Raw genomic sequence first — 23,595 nt, forward strand, 5'->3', positions numbered from 1 at the left:
GTAACCCGAGGTGTTGTTGTTATTGTTTAGTCGTTTAGTCGTGTCCGACTCTTCGTGACCCCATGGACTAGAGCACGCCAGGCACTTCTGTCCAAGGTACCACTGTAACCCGAGTGGTAACCCGAGGTACCACTGTATTATAAACCACAAACTTTGTGCCACAAGGAAATGATTATAGTCTTTTTAAGGTTCCACAATACTGTCGATCTTTTGAAAAGCAGCATTCTCAATGCTGGGTCGAGTCAACAACTTTTAAAGCATATTCTGCACCTGCCTATCTAACAACAGTTTCATGCGGTTAGCAGGTGCTAAACGTTTTGCTCCGTGCCAGGGAGATGTTTCACTTGGTGACATCTATAGAGAATAGATATTTTGGCATCACAGACCACTGTTCAATGGAAAGGAATGGGCTGGTGTCTCTGTCTCTGTCAACTCAGCAAAGGGAGACAATATAAGCACTATTATTCCATCTACAGAGGGGTTATAGGAGGGTTTCATCTCAGCTCCCGCACTTCTGCAAGTTGCACTAAAACGAAACCGTTACTGTGGTTAATGTGGCAGTAAATGGTGGCTGTACCAAAAGCAGGTGTGGTAGTTCACAGGGTTTGCAGATAAACAAGGTCTAAATAATCTTCACGCAGCACATCTCTTTAACGCAAGGATGCAAGAATTTTAAACTGTATCAAAATACAGTCTCTAGCTGATAGCCAGTGTGCAATAGCCAGATAACCTATCACCTGTTTGCTAATAGCCTGGAGTTTTTCCCGTCATACTCGTAGAAGCATTGTTTAGAGTATAGAATGTTGATCATTGTTTTGTTCATTTCTAGGGAGTCTAGTTCTCTCCTTTTTCAGTTCTATAAGTTTAAGGAGTTTTTTAGATCCTGTTTGTTTGTAGCGTGATGAGAGGACCGTGGTGTCTTGTTCTATTTTGCTAACTTTTGAGGAGGTTTGTTTTTTAAGGGATGTTTTCTCTTTTATGCAAGCTCCTCTAGTGACCACTTTCATTGCATCCCAAAGGAGGGGAGTTGTTATATTGTCTACATTGTTTTCCTTGAAGTAGTTTTGGAGAGTTTTTGTGAGACTCTCTAATTTGTTTATTTGTGGTTAGGATGGGACTGAAGGAACATGATGGGGTGGTTTGCGTTCCCTCTCCTATTTTAAGGGTAACTTCTACTGGGGCGTGGTCTGTGATTTTAAGGTTACCTTTCTTGCTTTTAAAACATTTCCGTGCACACACGCAATGCATTATCTCATAGGAGCAAATATATTCTTGTCCATTGCCTTGCAACAAACAAAAGCGGCAATTCTGCATTTACTTGGTGGAACGGAGAGAACCAGTGGGATGCCTCTGGAAATAGGAAGGGCAGGGAAGGATGTACTGGGCTCTCTCTCTGTGTGTGTGGCTCTGTATGGCAAAGGGGGCATTGCTTTCAGCAAGTTAGACATCCGCAAAGCAGCAGATTTGTCCACAGAATTGTTTTGGGTGGTGATACTGGGCCCCAAGAGTCATTTAGTGCTAGGGGTGCTTCTGTTCAAAATGCTGAGTGAGATCTTGAGAAGAGGAATGAAATCAAGGAAGCTCCCAAAAGAGGAAATGTTCCAAGTCGTGTGTGACACAAACTGCCTCCTATGTTTTCCAGTCATGACAAAGAGGCAAAATTTCTAGGTACCCTAAACAACTGTGCCCTAGAATGGTTGGAACCCTGGATTTAGTCTTCAGCGGCACCCAGGACCTGGTGCAAGATGTAAGTGTTGCTGAGCCAGTTGGGAAAAGTTACGGTAGCGTTACTAAACTAAATACACATGTCAATGGCCAATTGCCAAGAACGCAGTCACATTTGATTTAAAAACAGGAAACGTCGCCAAAATGATGTGGTTGCATTTCAGCTTCCTTTTTACCAGTCAGGAAGGCTAAATCACTCTCAAGTGCTTGGGTATTTTTTGTTCTCGTTTTTAAACCCAATATTAGAAGCTGGGGAGCCACCAAATTCTAATTGTATTACAATAAAAGAAGCAATAAAAGACAGTTTAAAAACGATACGGAGATTTTATGTGGACATGCATTGGACCACCTGGACAAAACTCATGGATCACTGTTGGTCTGTGGACCACAGTACGGGAACCCCTGATCTAGATGATAGGCAATTTCCAATGTTAGTCATATTCAGAATAGAGCCATTGCTTTAAGTCAGTTGGTTTCAGTGTGTCTTCTTGGAATAAGATTAAAATTGGTGTCACCCGAAGGTATTGACAAATGGTTGCAGTCCAGTGTTTGCTGTGTTGGGGCCTTTTCATATCTGGTATTTGCTGGGGATTTCAGCGAGAATATACAGTTGCAGCATCGGTCTGTCTAGCATAGAACGTAGGAATGCAGGAGCAGAGCAGGCAAGCAAAGCACTGTTTTGGTGCTCCTGTGCTTGTAATTTAAAGCTTCCTGTTTTCAGGTCCTGTCTGTTGTACTGCTTGCTGTTGTTAGTAGTAGCTGGTGTTGTTATTAATATTATTATTGTTTAAGTTTATACTCAAAGCTTCAAAGGAGCTGAGGGTGGCAAACACCAAGCAATAAAATAATAAAACATCTTAAAAAAAATTCCCATGCAGATGCAGACTGGGCACAATCTCTACATAAAAGGCTTCATGGAAGAGGAAGGTTTTCCTTGAGCTCCAAAAAGACAGCAGAAGTGATGTTTGTTTAGTGATGCTAAACGGCCTCAGCCCAGAATACCTGAAGGAGCGTCTCCACCCCATCGTTCAGCCCAGACCCTGACGTCTAGCTCCGAGGGCCTTCTGGCGGTTCCCTCATTGCAAAAAGAGAGAGTGGCTGGGGAAACCTAGCCAGATGGTTGGGGTATTAATAATAACATCATCACCATCACCATCATTATTATTTTGCTTGTCTTTAATGGGGAATTTCAATCCAAATTCATTCTTTCATGGGGTGGGGGAGGCTATGCAGGCTTTCCTCTCACCCCCCCCTTTTCAATAACAAAATAATGCTATTTTGCTATTAAATGAAAATGAAAAAATAATGCAAGGCAATCGTTAATCAAAGTTCTGCCTTCTTGGGAACAGAAGCTGCCATTGGAGGCATTAGAGAAAGCTATTCAGTGGGATAACCATGAGGGCTATTCATTAATCCCTTAACAATGAACCACCAGGAGAAATAAAATAGGCAGAACCTGCAAACAGGAAGCTTTTAATTAACAGTTCACAGGAAGGTTGACGGATAAGGTTTATTTATGAGCAATGGCTATGGAAGATAGACTTGCCTTCTTGTGATTATACGTAAGAAAGAAATGGTGACAGCCGGTGGGAGGCTTTTTAGGGTTGCAAACAGCAGTGTGGTTTGGCCGAGCTGTGGCGCAACTTCACCAACACAAGAGTGGCTGTGGCTGATTTGGTGGGAGGTGTGTGTGTAGAGCAGGGCAGTGGCTGTGTGGACACATTGGGAGGAGTGCAGTATTTGCATCTGCCCCTCCTCACCCTTGCCACCCACCTGCCCTGCCCAGATTAGCTGCAGAGACGCAGATGTTGGAGGGATAGCTCTGTCCCACCTGCTGTGTCTGGCGGGGGGCTTTCCTGGTCATTCTCCTAAGTGGGACCCCCCCCCCCGGGCTGTCTTGAGAGCCAGTGTGGTGTAGTGGTTAAGAGCGATAGTCTCGTAATCTGGGGAACCGGGTTCGCTTCCCCACTCCTCCACATGCAGCTGCTGGGTGACCTTGGGCCAGTCACACTTCTTTGAAGTTTTTCAGCCCCACTCACCTCACAGAGTGTTTGTTGTGGGGGAGGAAGGGAAAGGAGATGGTTAGCTGCTTTGAGACTCCTTCGGGTAGTGATAAAGCGGGATATCAAATCCAAACTCTCTCTCTTTTCCCCTGATGCGATCACCAGCCGAAATTCTCTCCTCAACTATTAACATTAAAGGCAGAGGAGCCCTGCTGCTCCGGAGCAATTGGCCACCTGATTTCTTTCTTGTACGTCAAGCTGCTGTGAAGGGTGCAGGAGTGGGACATAGATGTTTCCTCTTGCCTATTATTCATAGAATCAGAAGAGTTGGAAGGGACCCTGACCATCATCTAGTCCAACCCCCTGCAATGCAGCTGTCCCATACGGGGATCGAACCCACAGCCTTGGTGTCATCAGCACCATGCTCTAACCAACTGAGCCACCCAGCCTTTATTTATCTACTCTTCCCCCACCAGCCAACCTTCCTCTCCCAGAAACACCCCATGTCCTCCGCCTGCTTCAGACGGTGGTGTTCCACAATGCCAGTGACACTGACATCGAGGGCGCTTCCTTTCTGGGAGACGTGGCGGTCGTTTCATTGGATACCCGCACCTGGAAGTTCAAGTTCCTCCAGCCTTGGGGCGTAAGCGGCCTCACGCCTCAAGAGTGGGACCTTCTGCTGAAGATTATCAAAGGCTACTTCCTAGGCTTCGTACAAACCGTCAACAAAATGGTCGTGTTTCTCAAAGGCAGCTGTAAGTATCGCCACTGGTTCTGTTCTTCTAGGAGTGCTGTGTCTCCTTGGTGGAGAGATAATCTAAATCAGGGGTAGGCAACCTAAGGCCCGGAGGCCGGATGCGGCCCAGTCACCTTCTAAATTCAGCCCGCGAACAGTCCAGGAATCAGTGTGTTTTTACATGAGTAGAATGTGTCCTTTTATTTAAAATGCATCTCTGGGTTATTTGTGGGGCCTGCCTGGTGTTTTTACATGAGTAGAATGTGTGCTTTTATTTAAAATGCATCTCTGGGTTATTTGCGGGGCATAGGAATTCGTTCATATTTTTTTAAAAAAATATGATCTGAGGGACAGTGGACCGGCCCACGGCTGAAAAAGGTTGCTGACCCCTGATCTAAATGGCTTGGGCCCCTCAGCCTCTACTGGGCTGTGTGTGACAGGAGATTCCTCTGTTATCTGATTTCCCCCCAGCCCCATATTCTCAGGTTTGGTCCTGCTCTCTGTGTGTATAGAGTTGCATTGTGGGTATTTCTAGGTCAGGGACTGGGCTGTGGAGGAATGGTGGAGACCGCCGCCCCAGCCTGACCCTTCCAGAGAGAAGAAGACAGTTCAGAATTACAACAGGGGTTTGAGGGAGATCACAGCTCAGAGGCAGATGAGGGGGGAAGCTGGGAAATAATGGGAGAGGAGGAAGAGGAAGAATCGCCAGGGGGGAGACAGCTGACGGACACAGTGTCTTTAGAAAGCATTCCAGAACCCGGCAAACCTTGAAAGTAGGAGAGCAAAGAGCTCAAAGGCAGAGGGCACTTTTCAGCACCTGTAGCGATGACTCACTTGGGACAACGCCATTGCCCCAAGAGGCTGCATTCCCAAGCCTCTCTCTGTGAATATTGAATAAAAAGCAGCTGGTAAGGCCTTTTCCTGTCTTATCCGTTCCTGTCAACCTGCCATGGGGGTTGGTTCCTCTGCCGCCTGACAGTGTATCATGGGCTCCTGGTCTGTTGCAGGCTTTGGAACCCGGTGCCCTCAATACGCTTTGGACTACAACTCCCATCAGCCTGAGGGAACACAGATTTGTTTAATTTTTTTTTACCCATCCAAGTTGGTGGTCATCACTCCATTTTGTGGGAGCAAACTCCATAATTTAATAATGCAATATGTGGAATTTATGGGAATTGGGGGGGGTAGAGAGGGCAAGGGGCTTGCAGGGTGACCCCAACCCCTGCAAATGTGGGGGTTAAATTCATGGGAGTTGGGAGTGCGGTAACATTGGGAGAGCTGAGAGCTCCCACCACCCCTGCCTTAGAGGCTCAACCATTTCTGTACATCTTTAGCAGAAGCTCCCACCTGACCTAGTATCCCCGTCTTTTGGGAGCAGGGAATAATTTGCGGTGGGAAGCCCCCAGATCCTAAGCCGGAAGAGCCTTCTGCTGAATGTAACATATATCAGAATGCGCTGCAAGGTTTTGTTCATTTTATTTCAAAATATACCACTGGATTGGGGGCTTTGGGGGGGGGGGGAACCCTCGTACAATAAAATAACATAAAAAATAAAAGCTGCAGAGAAAGGTCCTGTCTCTTTACCTTCTAAGGACTCCCCTCCCATTTCTTTTATACCCCCAATAACTCATTTCAACACCCAGATCCCTTCGTTGTGCAGTCCTTGATCTTTTGTGAGTCCACGTCCAACGGCACGACGAGGGGCTTCTACGACGCTGCCTTAGAAGGAGAATCCATTGTCACCTTCAGTGCAGATAACGGCAGCTGGGTTGCTCTGCAGGAGAATGCGATGGCTGCCTATGTTCAACAGACCCTGAACGGTGACAAGGGCACAGTTGCAACTCTACAGATCCTTCTGCTGGGCCAGTGCATCAGAGCTCACAACACCTTCCTTGAGACCGGAAAGGAGGCTGTGCAGAGGCAGGGTGAGATTGGAAACTAGCAATTTATTTACTTCCTTTTTCTTTTTACTCCAAGGAACAAAGGGCAGCACACGTTCTCCCCCCAGGGATAAATGAGGAAAAACTCACAGGCGCTACTCTTCCCAATTGCACAGACTGGAAGCTTCCCATTCTTGGGCTAATAATCCACTTTCAAGGGGGGGTGTGGTTTTGAGCAAAAACTCCTGCAATTGGTCCTGCTGCTCACGCATATTTGATCTGGATTACACTTTGGCCCTTAGATCATGTCCAGCAGAAGGATGTGTCAGAAGTGGGATTTGAACCCACACCCCCATTCGGAGACCAGAACACCCAAGAGGTGGGAAGGAATCAACCTTGAGTCTGGTGCCTTAGACCACTTGGCCATCCTGACGGGCAGGGACACCGGTGGCGCTGTGGTCTAAACCCTCTTGGACTTGCCGATCGGAAGGTCGGGGGTTCGAATCCCCGCAATGGAGTGAGCTCCCGTTGCTCTGTCCCGGCTCCTGCCAACCTAGCAGTTCGAAAGCACACCAGTGCAAGTAGATAAATAGGTACCGCTGCAGCGGGAAGGTAAACAGTGTTTCTATGCGCTCTGGCTTCCGTCACGGTATCCCGTTGTGCCAGAAGCGGTTTAGTCTTGCTGGCCACATGACCCGGAAAGCTATCTGTGGACAAACACCGGAAAGCGAGATGAGCGCCACAACGCCACAGTCACCTTTGACTGGACTTAACCGTCCAGGGGTCCTTGACCTCACCTTTTACCTTTACAGCAGAAGCTAGAGCAGGGCTACTTCAGTTACCCTGATGAGGTCCTAAAACAAGTGTGGGGAAACCTGTGGCGCTCCTGACGATCCTGAACTACATCTCCCACCGCCACTTGCCATTGTTATTGTTGCTAGCTGGGGCTGATGGGAATTGTAGTCCAGGAAAACAGGCCCCAAGGTTCCCCACTCCTCTTCTGAAGCCTCTAAGCTAATAGTTGGAACTAGTTCTTTGAAAGAGCAATCCCTGCACCATTTGCTATGCTCTGCCTCTACAGTCCGAGGCAGTAATGCTCTGACTTTGAATCCCAGTTGCTGCAAGCCACAAGCTAGGCAGGTGGAAAGCACTATTGTGCTCAAATCCTGCTTTCGGGTTGCCCCACAGGCATCTGTTGGCCACTGTGAGAACAGGATACAGGGCTAATCCAGCAGGCTGTTCTTGTTTGGAGAAACAGGAAGAGAGACTGCCACCTTTCCTGTTCTTGACCACACACACATCCCACCTCAAATGACCCCAAATGTAACGACACATAAAAAGCATAACCTCCTACACAGCTGAGTCTACTTGCGACTCTTCTGTACACAAGAAGATGGAGCTGACTGCATGCAGCAGTCTCAAATGGGTGCCGCATATTGGAGATTCATTCCCCGTGTCCCCGTTATCACATGACGGTGTATGTTTTCATTCCACAGAGTGGGAAGTGACAGAGACAGGATGTTTGTGTTACTGTGTTCCGTGAAGTGGGACTATTGTCCTTTGTTTTCTCTCTTTGCTGTCTGATGCTAGAGAGAGAGGGAGCCATGCTGCAGTGCTCTGTGTGTGTTTATATGTAAGTAAAGTAGATTAGCCAAAATGCTGAGTTGCTGAGGTCTGTTACGCAAGCTGCGAAGACTCTGAGGATCCCTGAGTGTGCCGATGTCTCCAAGGCATCAGTCGCTGTGATGTTCGAGCAGAAGAAAGCTTTTGAAGCTCCCGAACGATCGACCAGGAGGGAGAGAACATGCCAGTTGGGCATGTGTCTCTACCAGGGTCTTACTTGAGAGTAGGACAACTCCTGACACCGCACACCCAGTGCTTGTGCAAATCATCTCAGATTCTGGGAGGCTCAGGCCAGAGCATAGCGTGATATGGCTTTGTAAGCATATGCAACTTGCGTTCTGAACTGTTCTGCTCTCTCAGTGTCGCCAGACTATGAGGTCTTCACCCACAAGACCCCGCCAGCCCCCGACTCTCTGCTGCTGGTTTGCCGAGTCACCGGATTCTACCCACAACCCATCAACGTCTCCTGGCTGCAGGATGGGAAAGAGCTGCCCAGCTCAGACTTCAACTCCACCGAGATACTGCCTAACCACGACCTGACTTACCAGATCAGGAGTACTCTGGTTATTAAGTCAGCGGATGAGCACAGTTACGCTTGCAGGGTGCAGCACATCAGCCTGGGGGTGAAAATCATCCCTTGGGGTAGGTACTTTGGGTACAGAAAAATATTGTACGTCTCTGTTAGGAAGAGGGTGGCACGCATTAGCTACTGCTTTATTTTTGAATGCCAAGGGATGGCAGCGATAATTCCCACACCACATTGTTGTAAACAAAAATTGCCCTTTTCCCTTATGGGGTATCCAAGAGCCCATATAGAGTCCTTACATAGGTTCCCTATTGGTAGGAGAGAATAACAGAGGCCAACCAGAGAATAATGAGAAGCAAAGCAGCTAGTAAGCCTGATCTTTATTAAAGCTGTTGCAACAGGGTGCTCCCCTCACCCGCAGGAGAGAGGAAGAACCCAGAAAAATGGCGCGCAAGGCCTTATAAAGACTTTTGAAATTGCCACCCTGTAGATCAAGACCACCCCCAGAAACATCATAAATACATCACAGAAGGGGTGTAACCTAAGACCACCCCTCAGATACATCATACCTACATCACAAAAAAGGCGGTCTAAAACAGAAATTTTGAATGTTGTTTTTCTCCTGTCGTTTATCTCCTGTCTGGCAGGTTACTTGATTGGATTTCCTGGAGAGCCTGGCTAGTCTTTTGTAATGATAAATACTTAGTTCCTGGGCCAGGTCACAGGCTCACAACCTATTCATATCTTAAATGTGCCCTTAAGACAGGATTTGGGAGGGAAGAGACAATGCGAGGTTTCCCACTTTGACCTTGCAGAGAAAACATTTACTCAGTTTAGGAATCAAAATGGCTCCAGGTCGGTCTTCCTGTGCTGATCTATGTACGTGCTTGGTTGGTACACTTATGAACATTACCATATATCTAAGATCATAAAATTCCTATCACAATACCCCCTTACTGGTCTTTATTCTGCTAAAATTGTTTCTGGGGTTAGCTGGAACTTTACCACAAATGAGAAGTTATTTTGAAAGAAAAAGAAAAGTTCCTATCTCGCTTACTGAGCCAACTTGTTTACTGAGCCACCCTGCAAACATTACAGTATCTCGAGCCTTTCAGTGGGCAGACAGTTGCAGAAACCTCGCCTTTTTTGTTGACTCTTGAACCTCGCCAGGACGATTATGAAATACGAAGCGCTATTTCTGCTGTTTGGTTACATAACATGATTGGTTACTGCATGCACTTCATAGATATTTTCAGCTCCCCCCAGCAACAACTTTAACCAATCAAAGTGAAGGTTTCACCACAGTTGGGATTTGTGGTTGGAGAGAGGATTAGTACTTTTTTGTTGTTGTTGTTTAGTCGTTTAGTCGTGTCCGACTCTTTGTGACCCCATGGACCAGAACACGCCAGGCACTCCTGTCTTCCACTGCCTCCCGCTGTTTGGTCAGACTCATGCTGGTAGCTTCAAGAACACTGTCCAACCATCCCGTCCTCTGTCGTCCCCTTCTCCTTGTGCCCTCCATCTCTCCCAGCATCAGGGTCTTTTCCAGGGAGTCTTCTCTTCTCATGAGGTGGCCAAATTATTGGAGCCTCAGCTTCAGGATCTGTCCTTCCAGTGAGCACTCAGGGCGGATTTCCTTCAGAATGGAGAGGTTTGATCTTCTTGCAGTCCATGGGACTCTCAAGAGTCTCCTCCAGCACCATAATTCAAAAGCATCCATTCTTCGGCGATCAGCCTTCTTTATGGTCCAGCTCTCACTTCCACACATCACTACTGGGAAAACCATGACTTTAACTATACATATCATTTATTTACATATTTTAGTTCATGCAATGCATGCACTGCTTGATTGTAAACAAACAAAGAAACAAACCCCACCTCTCAAAGTGGTATGCAAAAAACCGAAAACAATTATTACTGTTGTTACTATTATAATTTACTTACATCTCACCTTTTCCCCAAACCAGGATGCAAGGCAGCTTACACAAATTAAAACAGGACAAATAAAATGCAGAAAGCTAAAAACATAGAAAAGGTCATCATTAAAGGTTAATTAAATTCTAAAATATTTAAAGCAATGTGAAAAACAGATCTATTATAACACAAACAATAAAAAGAGTGCAGCACTATTAAAAGTTCTTTCCTTAAATATCTGTTAAATTACAAAGGCCTGTTGGAACAGAAAATCATTTTCCAAATCATTTTTATTAATTCTCCAAATTATTACAAATCCAACCAAATTACTTACATTTAATACAGTTCCATTGTTCAGTTCATTGCAGTGTTTATCTGGGTGGTACAAGGTCCTTTCCATTCCTTCCGCTGTTCACCAACTAGAGTATGCACTGCAGCCATAAATAACTCACAGAATACATGCCCAGTCTCCAACATTAAAAGTTCTTCCTCTGCACACAGTTAAGAACAAAATCTTTTCTCAAATTTGGCCTCTTGCCAGATCTATTTGGCAGCCGTTCGTTCTTGTTTTTTTTCATTCACTTTTTCCAATCAGTACAAACACCAAACTAAAAAGACATGTACACCAAAAAACCACAATAACAATAATAACACAAATCGACAATACAAAGTTCAAAAACCGGAACACCTACTTCCGGTTTTGCAGCATTCAGGTTCCAAGTTGTTCGTGAACTAAGCTGTTTGAAAACCAAGGTACCACTGTACCTTCAAAGAACCAAGCCCCGTCCTTTTGGCAGTTGATTGATTGCAGCCCATTGGCATATGTTGGTTCAGGAGCATCTCTTGACTGACACCAACATTCCAGATTCCAGCACAGATCATTGCCGGGGACATAGGCTCATCCATGGCAGGGGGACACTCCCAGGTCGCACCCGTTCTGCCTTTCAAGTTGACAGACACAGGCTTGAGCGGCACAGCAGGATGCAGTGAACTCCCCAGACCCCACTGGGGAACATTGCCAGGATGTGCCCTCATAAATCCGGGTTTTCCCCTGCCTGAACCTCCTCGCTGCCCGCGGAGGGCAACCGCCATTGACTTGTGACGCAAGCTGGAGACCTGGAACAAGAAAGTCTTCACCTGCTGGTGGAAGGATAGCAAAGAGGCGGTGTTATGTACTGAAGTTCTCACCCTGGGCCAGCAGGGGAATACTGTAGATAGTTTTCACTCAGGTCCACATATGCACACGCTGCCACAGAGTAGGTATTCAACACTAGACTGTGTTCAGTTAGACTCAGCTTGGTTGTAGGGTGCAGACATCGGAGTGACTTGTTGTGGGTCTCCTCTCTCTCTAATCCTGTCGCCTTTTCTTTTCTTGTCTTCCGTGTTCTCCAGAAGGCACAGGAAACAAGGCTGCGCTAATAATAGGGATTTCCGTTGCTTTAATAGCTGTAGTCGCAATTGTGGCAGGTGTAGTAATTTGCCGGCAGAGGAGACGTAGGTAAGTTTTCCTCTATTCCCTTTTCAAATGTTTGCGATTTACAAAGAGTGGGGGCAAGTGGGGGCCATCGCTAGCTCTGTGGCTTTCAGGGGAGATTCGGGGGAGAAAGTTTTGCTTTTTGCCTATTGTATGTATGTATGTATGTATTTATTTCATTTATACCCGCACCTTTTCCTCCAAGGAGCCGAAGGTGGCATACATGGTTCTTCCATAGCTGTCAACTTTTCCCTTTTCTTGCGAGGAATCCTAAAAAAGGAAAAACGTTGACAGCTATGGGTTCTTCCCCCTCCTCATTTAATCCCCACAACAACCCTGTGAGGTAGGTTAGACTGAGAGGCAGCGGCTGTGGCCAAGAGTCAACCAGCAGCGAGATTGATGGCTGAGTGGGGATTTGAACCCGGCTCTCCAAAGTCTCTAGTCACACTCTAACCACTGTAAACACACTGGCTCTTTACTTTGGATCCAAAACTAGTGCTGGTATTGGTATTTGCAGGGAAAGAATAACACACACACACACACACACACACACACACACACACCCCGCCAAGATGTAGCTCAGCCAGATGCACAGATGAAAGAGCAGCCAAACTCAGAGAGCCATCTGAAAGTTACACCGTTGTTTGTTTGTTTGAATTTATATACCGCCCTAGACCTGGAGGTCTCAGGGCAGTTCACAAAAAAGATCACAATATATAAAATCAAAATAAGAACAATAACCCAATGACACCCCCCCCAAAAAAAAGAGCCACATTTTAAAAGGGTATAGAATATCCATCAGGTCAACCAAAGACCTGGTTAAAAAGGAACATTTTTGCCCGGTGCCTAAAGGTGTGTAGTGAAGGCACCAGGCAAACTTCTCTGGGGAGAGCATTCCACAGGCGGGGAGCCACTGCAGAGAAGGCCCTGTTCTCGTGTTGCCACCCTCCATACCTTTTGAGGAGGAGGCACACGAAGGAGGGCCTCAGAAGATGATCTCAGGGTCCGGGTAGGTTCATATGGAAAGAGGTGATCCTTGAGGTATTGCAGTCCTGAGCCATTTAAGGCTTTATAAGTCAAAACCAGCACTTTGAATTGGGCCTGGAAACTAATTGGTAGCCAGTGCAGTTGGACCAGGATCGGTTTAATATCCTCAAACCATCTTGCTCCAGTGAGCAACCTGGCTGCTGAATTCTGCACTTCTGCCGAAGTTTCCGAACTGTCTTCAGAGGCAGCCCTACGTATAACGCATTGCAGTAATCTCACCTTGAAGTTACTATTAGCAGCTGGGCAGTCCATCAGCAAAAAGCTGTCTAGCTTCTGGCCACTCCAACGAAGCCATCACTAAGAAGCGCCCAGGACACGGTTAGGATGAGGGAGCAGAAATATGAGGACAGAAATCTGGCCTGATTCTCAGTAGATCACAGAGCAAGTAAGTTCACACCACATTCCAGTGTGGTTGCAAATCACTGGGCCTTTGCCATATAACAAATTGCAAGCACTCAATTTCAGTGGTGAAATGTCAGCTACTAAGGTTGCTGAGCTGTGACTCCAGGGTTCCTGCAAGCAGGAAGTTGAGTGTGTCTCTTGGTGTTTGTGGGGAGTGGGTACTGGTTAGTGTCAGATGTCTGTACCATGCATTAAAATCTCACTGCTTCCTCCAAATAATCCTGGGAAGTCTAGTTAGTTCAGGGTGCAGGGAATTATAGCTCTGCAATGGTAAACTACAGTTCCCATGATTTTTTTCCTGTGCGATGGGAAGAGCCATGCCTCCTAAAGTGTTAGGAGAACTGGGTTCGAATCCTTGCTCAGCCATGAAGTTTTTGGGTGACCTTGGGCCAGTTGCCATCTCTCAGCCTAACCTACTTCACAGGGCTTTTGTGTGGTTAAAACGGGAGGAGGCAAATCATAATAATATTTTTTTTTCTATACCCCGCCCTTCCCGGTTCAACAACTGGGCTCAGGGCGGCTAACAACAAATTGAAAACACTTAATTGTAAAAGCAGCATAAAACACAGTATAAAAACATGAATAACAATAAAATTCAAAATTCAGAAATCAATTTAGGGGAAATAAGCATTAGATAATCCCCAGGGATAGCTGGCTGAATTGGTCCTACTTGGGCCAGCGAAGAGGCCAGGGGAGAATTAGCTGTGGGGTCGTGAGAGCGGGTAATCTTCAGAAAAGGGGAGGGGGAGGGAAGAGAAGGGAAGGGAAAGAAAAGATCAGGCTGAATTCAAATTTAAGTCCAGGTGGAATAGCTCTGTCTTACAGGCCCGACGGAAGGAGGTTAAATCCTGCAGGGCCCTAGTCTCATGGGACAGAGCATTCCACCAGGTCGGGGCAATCACTGAAAAGGCCCTGGCCCTGGTGGAGGATAGTCTGACTTCCTTAGGGCCCAGGACCTCTAAACTATGGTTATTCATGGACCTTAAGGTCCTCTGCGGGGCATACCAGGAGTGGCGGTCCCGTAAAAAAGAACCACGGGCGCTGCCTTGAGCTCCTTGAAGGAAAGGCAGGATAAAAATGTAGTGTGCCAATGAACAGGCCCAGATTTCTCCTCAGGATGAGTGACTCTCCCCACAGAGTCTGAACACCACAGTCGTGGTCTTTTCCTAAAAGGACATTATACCAGTTTTAATTGGTTTCGGTAGGCAGTGGCAAAATTGGGTGGCAAATGCTAATCTTTACAGCACAGGGTGGCTAAATTCTAGATTACAACTTGCAGAGATTATTTCAAAGATTTCTGTGTTTAGAGCAGCTGAAGCTCATGCAGATTGAGCCATAAATTCATTCATCACAAACTTGGGGGTCACGCCCCTTTCATCCATGTACATCTCTGGTTGGCTTTGTTTTGAGAAGTGAATCAGAAAAGGAAGTTTAAGAGAGTTGGAGCCACTGCCAAAATCAAGGTTTGCTTGTGAATACCAGAGCGGGGAGGGGGTGGTGTTGCCTTCACTCGCAATTTGTGGTTTTACCCAAAGCAGCAGGCCAGCCATTGTGAGGAAGGGAGACGCTGGCCTTTGGATCTAATAATAATAATAATAATAATTAATAATTTATTATTTATACCCCGTCCATCTGGCTGGGTTTCCAACAGAAACAGGGCGGCTTCCAACAGAATATTTAAATACAATAACCTATTAAACATTAAAAGCTTCCCTAAACAGGGCTGCCTTCAGATGTCTTCTAAAAGTTTGGTAGTTATTTTTCTCTTTGACATCTGTTGGGAGGGCGTTCCACAGGGCGGGCGCCACTACCGAGAAGGGCCTCTGCCTGGTTCCCTGTAACTTGGCTTCTCATAGCGAGGGAACTGCCAGAAGGCCCTCGGCACTGGACCTCAGTGATGTCAGGATGTCAGGATAACAGCCTAGTGCTTCTTTCCCGGAACAAGCCACTTAATTTTCTCTTCTCGTTCCAGGAGCTATGAAGACATTCACTCAGCGGAAGGAACATCACCAGTTGGAAGCTGAGGAAAAAAGAAAACCTTGCAGAACAGCACAGATGCTGTCACTATCAGCATACAAACGCTTCCGCTATAGAGGTGGCAAACTCTGGAGAAAGACTGCTTGGAGCCTTGGAGGGATGTTGGCAGTGATTGGACTCGAACTCCCAGCAGCTCCAACCAGTACAGAGGGCACCAGGTTGGCAAAGCCTGGCATAAGGCAGCATCGTCTTTTCGGCACAATTAGTCTTGCTGTAACGGCGAAATTATAACTTAAGGTTATGTGATTGCATCAAAGCAGTATATAAATGCTTTAAAATAAGTTGATGAATTTGTGCTCAGTGTGAGGTGCCAACGTTTTGTTACAGGGTTGGTTTAAGACTTTTTTCTTTGCCCAGGAATTTGATGGATTTTGGGTCAACCGAGCAGAGGTGGCATGTGAGTATTGCTGTAGGTTGCAGAATCCTGCCTCTCGCCCCGTGGCGGAATATAATGTTTTCTGTATAAGTTTTTAAAACTTGATTGTGAACCACTTAGACTGCCTTATGTCAAGCAGCTAACAAATTAATTAGTAGTAATACTAATACAGTATTTATTTTCTATGAACTAGCTAGTCCATGAGAGCTTATGCTACCATAGATTTTACGGGTAAGAATTTATCTTATGACATTTTGTTGTTTTGCTGTGGCAGATGCAGTTTCCAGAGGGCCGTTTTGCAATTTTTGCAGCAGCTTATAAGCTTCCGACAAATTTACATTTGACACTGTGAACAATTCAGATGTATTTTTTTAATAATAATTTTTATTACAATTTTTGTTTTACAATTTCAAATAAACATTTTACTAACTTTGAAATATCCAGCGACTTCCCTTCTTCTCTTTCCATGGTTCGTTTTACATATCACACATCCCTGCATATATTACTATTACTATAACCATTCAAATCAATTTTCCCCTTTTACAGCCATCAAAAATTATTAACTCTGTTGAATTTATCTTAATGCTGCCAGCATTTTCAGCTGTACACAGTTATTTCCCATATATTCAATAAATGCTTTCCAATCTTCTTTAAACGTATGTTCTTCTTGCTCTCTTATTCTATATGTTAAATCTGCAAGTTGTACATATTCTGTCAACTTAAGTTGCCCTCGCTCACTTTCCATTTTGGCACTAACAAAACACAAGCCACAATTGTCACGTACATGAATAACCTTTCCTGGCACCTGGAAATTTCAATCTGGTTTATCCCCAGCAAAAAGGACTCTGGATTTTTTTTTGGGGGGGGGGAGAAGTAAATTTTGAGAAAATGTAAATAAAATATTTTAAAGACTTGTATTTTCATCATTAAAAAAAAACCTGTTTGAAGTACTATGGTGTTGGATGCCCTAAATGTTTCTAGGCAGTTTTAAAAATATTTTTATTTTAAATTGTACTGTTTTAGCATTCGATGTTTGCTATGCTGGGATCCTTAAGGAGGAAGGGCAGGGCACAAAATTTAATAAATAAATAAAGCTCATTTTTTTAAAAGGTTTTTTTTTTAAAAAAGGAGTTGGCATTCTATTCACACCATGCGTTTTAAGTACGATGATACCATTTTACACTGTCATGGCTTCCCCCAAAGAATTCTGGGAGCTGTAGTCTGTTGAGGGTTTCCTAAACAATGAGCACCCTTATCTCCCTCACAGAACTGGAATTCTCACAGTGGTTTAATAATCAATTCCTCAATCGGGAGGAAAGGGAATGTTGTATTTTTTTAAAAAGTAAAAGTGGAAGGATATTTTTAAAAGAAAGAAAGAAAAGAAAGAAAGAAAGAAAGGAAAGAAAGAAAACCTATCCAGGAGTGAAAGTTATCACCTATCACTGCACATTTTCTTATGCCAAGCTATGATAATTACGACTCAGTGATTTGCCAGTCAGAGCAATGTGGTCCCATCTTCGACAATTCTCAGAAGGGTTTAACAGTCAATCCCTCTTCCCAGGGAATTATGGGAATTGCAGGTTTATGAGGGGAATGGACACCCCTTAGCAACTCACAGCACCCTTAACAAACTACGGTTTCTCAGGATTCTTTGCGGCAAGCCATGGCTGTCTTCAAAGTGGTATGATACCGCTTTAAACGTACAGTGCAGATGGCCCCTTTTGTCGCAGAACAGTCGCCTACAGCATTTTCTTACGAGCATGAAGTTTCTGATGAGCGATGAGGGGCGATTTTTGGCTGAAGCTTCTCCCGCAGTCGGGACAGACATACGGTTTCTCTCCCGTGTGGGTTCTAATATGCTGCGTAAGAATGGAGCTCACCCTAAAGCTCCGCTCACAGTCGGGACATTTATACGGTTTTTCTCCCGTGTGGATTCTCTGGTGTTTACTAAGGGTGGAAAGGATAGTAAAGCCTTTCCCACAATCGGGGCACTGGAAGGGCCTCTCTCCTGTGTGAATTCTCTGGTGCACGTTGAGATGGGAGCTCCGGTTGAAGCTTTTCCCGCATTCCGCGCACAAAAAGGGCTTCTCAGACGTGTGGACTCTCTGATGTTCAATAAGGCTCGAACTCACAGTGAAATTTTTCCCACAGTCAGGGCATTCGTAAGGTTTCTCTCCCGTGTGGCTTCTCTGATGAGTCACAAAGTTTGAGCTCTGGCTGAAGCTTTTCCCGCACTCGCCGCAGACGTAAGGTTTCTCCCCGGTGTGAACCCGGTGGTGTTTAATGAGGTCTGCTTTGTAACTGAAACTCTTCTCGCACTCGGGGCATTTGTAGGGCTTTTCTTCCATGTGGATTTTTCTGTGCCGGCTCAGAGTGGAGCTGGCACCGTACCTTTTCCCACATTCGGGGCACTTGTACGGCTTTTCTCCCGTGTGGATTCTCTGATGAGCGCTGAAGTTCTTGCTGTGAGTGAAACATTTCCCACACTCCAGGCATTTGTACAGTTCGCCTGTGGCGTGGGCTTGATGTTCGAAAGGATCTGAGCGGCCCAGGAAGCTTTCCCCAAAATTGGGGCTTTTAAATAATTTCTCTCCCATGTGATGCTGCAGGTGAATTTATTCTCCAGTTGTGTCTCCTGAGCCCCAAAAACGGATAAAGAGTCTCTGCTTTGCAGGTTTCTCGATAAGGGATAAAATTGAAGCTTCAGGCTGAACAATGTATTCAAAGTCAAATATTTTGAAGCTGACTTTGCTGTGTGATGGATGATTAAATTGTGTTCTGACCAGCAATATTCCCTAGTCAGATCGGTCTGTTTACTTAGCTGCAGTTACCCTCATTCAAGCCCTTCACTTTTATTCTTCTGCGCAGGATATGGATGACGTACCAGATGCCAAAAGGAGATAAATAAGAGGTCCATCACGTTCTCCTCTTCATTCTGCCAAGACACAGAGAGTTTAATAATAATAATAATAATAATAATAATAATAATAATAATAATAAAATTTATTATTTATACCCCACGCATCTGGCTGGAAGCCACTCTAGGCGGCTTCCAACAAAACACTAAAATACTATAACATATTAAACATTAAAAGCTTCCCTAAACAGGGCTGCCTTTAGATGTCTTCTAAAAGTTTGGTAGTTATTTTTCTCCTTGACATCTGGTGGGAGGGCGTTCCACAGGGCGGGTGCCACTACCGAGAAGGCCCTCTGCCTGGTTCTCTGTAACTTGGCTTCTCGCAGCGAGGGAACCGCCAGAAGGCCCTCGGAGCTGGACCTCAGTGTCCGGGCAGAACGATGGAGGTGGAGATGCTCCTTCAGGTATACTGGACCGAGGCCATTTAGGGCTTTAAAGGTCAGCACCAACACTTTGAATTGTGCTCGGAAACATACTGGGAGCCAGTGTAGGTCTTTCAAGACCGGTGTTATATGGTCTCGGTGGCCGCTCCCAGTCACCAGTCTAGCTGCCGCATTCTGGATTAATTGTAGTAAATAAACCAGGCTTCCTCAACCTCGGCCCTCCAGATGTTTTGAGACTACAATTCCCATCATCCCTGACCACTGGGCCTGCTAGGTAGGGATCATGGGAGTTGTAGGCCAAAAACATCTGGAGGGCCAAGGTTTAGGAAGCCTGCAATAAACAAACCATTCCCTCCAAAGATACTGGAGGAAACCCAATTCTCAGTCATTTAGATGGGAGAGGAAATCCCTTTTGTGTGTTACCTCCATTAAGGAAGCACATGTGAAGAGGACAGTGGGCATTGTGCATTTAGCTCCACCCCCAAAGTCCTGTGGCCCTTCCCACCCAAAGGTATCAGGGCATAACTTCTGATGCAAAGCGCCTTCTCTAAGACTGGAAGCTCCCTGTGCGATTTAGAACCTCAGCTACCCAGATTTCTAAATTGCACCAGGAATTTCCATGCAGAGGTTATGCCCCAACATGGCAAAGGTTGGGAAATCCTCACAAGGTCGGAGACAGGATGCTAATGCATAGGCCTGCATGTCCTTCCTTTCACATGCCCTTAATACCCATATCCTACAGGCTTCCCCAACCTGGTGCCCTCCATACATTTTGGACCACAACTCACATCAGGTCCAACCAGCACAACCAATGATCATGACTGATCTGAGTTTCCCCAAAGTGGCTGGGGAAACCCAGCCTGATGGGCATGGTATAAAAAATAACCACTATTATTATTATTATTATTATTATTATTATTATTATTATGAATTGTCCAAAATATTTGGAGGCCACTGGGTTTGGGGCTGTAGCTAATACACATTTAATCAGAAATAAGCCCCACTGAGCTCAATGGGTCTGGCTCCTAGATAAGTCTATATAGGATTGCAGCTCAAGCCTATGGATACATGCTAATGAAAATGTATATTCTTCCAGTTTACCCCCTGCTTTTATTTCCCTTCGCTTCTTCCTTGTGCAGAATTTCAAATTGTCCAGGCACCAGTCCTCTAGATTTTGTAAAGCACCATGCTCATGGATGGTCTTATTGTGCGGTAACTAGTCTCATATAACCAATATGGTTAGGTCTACTTAACACATGAAGGGGTTAAGACCATAGAGTAAGCTGTCCTGCCAGGCTCAGCCTAGGTCGCTCCCCCTCACTTTGGGAGGAAGGTATTCAAGCCCTGTTGTACTTCAGTCTACCTGGGAAGCTCATCCTGTGCTGGTTGCTCCAGCTCTGGCCAACCTTGAGTTCCTATACCAATAATGTAGGAACTCTCACCACTAACTTTCAAATCCAAGGAAGTTTTACTGCCTGTGCAACTTTTTTTGGAATGCTGTATGGAAAAGCACATGAATCTGGCCTTGGGAGAGTTTATAAGTAAACCATTTTTAACTTACTAAACTTGTGGTCTTTTTCTATGTTAGGGGAAGAGGGGGACTTTGGAAGGTCTAACAGCATATATTTCTACACTTTGCTGCATTTTTTGTGATTTTAAATCTCTACTGGGGTTCTCTCACCAAAGAGTACTTACCCCAAACTTGGATCTTGGCAACCAATAATTATCCTTTATTTATTTTTTCCCTTGAACCAATAATTATCTATTATAGTGTTTCCCAGACTTTCTCCCCTACGGACCACTTGGATATTGCTGAAGGTCTTGGTGGCCCATTTAAGGATTTTTCTGTCTTTTGCATTACATGCAATATTCTTTTTAACTGTCTTTTAATTGCTGCTTTTATTTCTTGTAGTTTACAAGTTGCTTTGTGGAGGGAGTTCCACAAAAAGCAGGGCATGCATTTTAAACAAAAATAATTTTAATATATATCTGAAAGACTACAGGCTGCCTAACCTTGCCACAGCTTCGTGGAAAAGACTCTGCTCCAAATCTTTGCAAGCGCCCAGTTCTTTACTTCCTGGTTTTACTTCCTTGCTTCTCTAAAACACCTGCGGTCCTTTGGGAAAATGCAGTTCCTATCATCTATCTCTGTCTGTCTATCTATCTATCTATCTATCTATCTATCTATCATCTATCTATCTATCTATCATCTATCTATCTATCTATCTATCTATATCTATCTATCATCTATCTATCTATCTATCTATCTATCTATCTATCTATCTATCTATCATCTATCTATATCTATCTATCTATCTATCTATCTAATCTACAGTGCTACCTTGGGTTAAGTACTTAATTTGTTCCAGAGGTCCGTTCTTAACCTGAAACTGTTCTTAACCTGAAGCCCCACTTTAGCTAACGGGGCCTCCTGCTGCGCCGCCAGAGCACAATTTCTGTTCTCATCCTGAAGCAAAGTTCTTAACCTGAAGCACTATTTCTGGGTTAGCGGAGTCTGTAACCTGAAGCGTATGTAACCTGAGGTACCACTGTATCTATATTCTCTGCAGGCTGGGAACTGCAGGTAGGGCGTGACAGCCGTGGGAGATGGCCATTTGCCCCTTACCTTATTATTCCAACTCCAATCCCAAAGACAAACAGCGGAAGCAGCAGCACATTTTGTCTCCTGGGAAAGAAGCCTCACCTTGGCTAGTCCCGCAAAGGACCTCCGCCTCTCCAGTGCCTGGGAAACCGGAAACTTGCAAGGAAGAAGATGAGCAAATTCCTTGATCCGGAAGCTCAAAAGATCTTCGCTTTGCTCTCTCCCTCTTCTTATTTCCCAGCAAGTCAATCCGATCTCATATAGAGCCCTCTGCTGGCTACGGCCGGCCGTGTGTATAGGAAACGGTGGATGGGCGCGATCAGAGAAATGGTAGAGTTGAAAGGAACCCCCAAGAGTCAAAATGTATTATTATTGTTCCGCCTGGCCTTTGGTTTGGACTCAGTCTGACCCTTATATTTCCCTCCCCTTATGGTCTTGATTTATCGGCTACTTTTAAAATGAGGCTGCATTTTAAATTGCATTTTAACCTGTATTTTAAATTGGGTCCCCTTCCCTATTATGTTTTTACTGTGATTTTATTGGTGTTAGCCGCCCTGAGCCCGGCTCTGGCCAGGGAGGGCGGGGTATAAATAAAATTTATTATCATCATCATCATCATCATTATTAATTTAGTCCAACCCCCTGCAATGCAGAAATTGGTGGGCCTTTTTTATGACTACAACTCGCAACGAACAAGGTGATGGGAGACAGCATCCAGCAGGTTCTCCACCCTTAGTGTAAACACCAATTTTAGGGAAGTTTTTAATGTTTGCTGCTTTATCGCTTATTGTTATTATTATTATTCTCTTGGGAGCTGCCCAGAGTGACCCGGGAAACCCAGCCAGAGGGGCGGAGTATAAATAATAAATTGTTATTATTATATAATTATTATTACACTTAATACACATTTAAAGCACATATCTCCTCCCCAAGAATCATGGGAGCTGTAGTTTATCCCTCACAGAGTATAAAGCTGCTGAATACACACTTGCATGGGACTGAATAAGCATATGGTAAAGGTAAAGGGACCCCTGACCATTAGGTCCAGTTGCGGACGACTCTGGGGTTGCGGCGCTCATCTCGCTTTACTGGCCGAGGGAGCCGGCGTACAGCTTCTGGGTCATGTCGCCAGGATGACTAAGCCGCTTCTGGCAAACCAGAGCAGTGCACGGAAATGCCGTTTACCTTCCTGCTGCAGTGGTACCTATTTATCTACTTGCACTGGCATGCTTTCGAACTGCTAGGTTGGCAGGAGCAGGGACTGAGCAACGGGAACTCTCCCCGTCGCGGGGATTCCAACTGCCGACCTTCTGATCGGCAAACCCTAGGCTCTGTGGTTTAACCCACAGCGCCACCAGCGACATATGAGCTGCCTGTAAAAACAAAAAAATTAACTGTGCTATTTCGTAAGAGTCATAGGATTGTAGGTTTGGAAGGGACCTCCAAGGGAGGAAGGAACAGATTGTCCCTATCCTCGCGACAGGCTTGTGGAAACTACAGTGGTACCTCTGGTTATGTACTTAATTTGTTCCGGAGGTCCGTTCTTAACCTGAAAGTGTTCTTAGCTACTGGGGCCTCCTGCTGTCACCGCACCGCTGGAGCATGATTTCTGTTCTCATCCTGAAGCAAAGTTCTTAACCTGAGATACTATTTCTGGGTTAGCGGAGTCTGTAACCTGAAGCGTCTGTAACCTGAAGCGTATGGAACCTGAGGTACCACTGTATTTCCTTACACTGGTAACTCGTTTTTCTTTCAAAACAAGTCTCTCATCTAGGTGCTGAGCCGAAGCAGACCTACCTGAGCAAAATAATGACCTCATGCGCCTTCAAAACAGAGTGACATCAATAACTGGCTCTTTCTCAGCCACTACAAAGTTTTCTCTCATTTTTATTTTCTTTCTTTAAAAAACAACACCATTTCTAGGGTTTCCCCCATTTCCACTGCTGAACA

General features: G+C 45.3%; 3 protein-coding genes across 6 annotated transcripts in view; 2 read left to right on the plus strand and 1 right to left on the minus strand.

Moving 5' to 3' along the window:
• LOC310756715 (antigen-presenting glycoprotein CD1d-like) overlaps nt 1–16,398 on the plus strand; it is a gene marked incomplete at its 5' end in the record, with an annotated part of 23,177 nt that extends 6,779 nt beyond the window's left edge. The window contains 5 exons of one of the 3 annotated variants that reach the window (XM_083601332.1): nt 4,205–4,483; nt 6,108–6,389; nt 8,328–8,609; nt 11,800–11,952; nt 15,256–16,398. In XM_083601332.1, coding sequence (XP_083457458.1) covers nt 4,205–4,483; nt 6,108–6,389; nt 8,328–8,609; nt 11,800–11,909 — 953 coding nt within the window. In that variant the 3' untranslated portion in view covers nt 11,910–11,952; nt 15,256–16,398. The remainder of the gene's footprint in view (nt 1–4,204; nt 4,484–6,107; nt 6,390–8,327; nt 8,610–11,799; nt 11,953–15,255) is intronic. The other 2 variants (XM_083601331.1, XM_083601330.1) reach the window with 2 other exon arrangements.
• The window catches only part of LOC310757035 (uncharacterized protein), a 162,800-nt gene that overhangs the window by 59,105 nt on the left and 80,100 nt on the right, over nt 1–23,595 (plus strand). The window lies entirely within an intron of this gene.
• Nucleotides 16,095–21,849, minus strand: LOC310757164 (uncharacterized protein). Of its 2 annotated transcripts, none has more exons than XM_083602388.1 (2): nt 21,748–21,849; nt 16,095–18,678 (listed from the first exon to the last, which is right to left on the minus strand). In XM_083602388.1, exon 2 carries the CDS (start codon nt 18,338–18,340, stop codon nt 17,483–17,485), a length of 858 nt encoding a protein of 285 aa, XP_083458514.1. In that variant the 5' UTR covers nt 18,341–18,678; nt 21,748–21,849; the 3' UTR covers nt 16,095–17,482. The 2 variants fall into 2 exon arrangements, with proteins under 2 accessions (XP_083458514.1, XP_083458513.1); XM_083602387.1 differs by having other exon boundaries at nt 21,670–21,821.

This window comes from Podarcis filfolensis (assembly GCF_964270895.1).
Source record: "Podarcis filfolensis genome assembly, chromosome: 2".
In the NCBI taxonomy this organism is placed as follows: domain Eukaryota; kingdom Metazoa; phylum Chordata; class Lepidosauria; order Squamata; family Lacertidae; genus Podarcis; species Podarcis filfolensis.

Excerpts from the sequence above, each read along its gene's own strand:
- LOC310757164 (XM_083602388.1), bottom strand. The coding sequence starts at position 18,340 with ATGGGAGAGAAATTATTTAAAAGCCCCAATTTTGGGGAAAGCTTCCTG.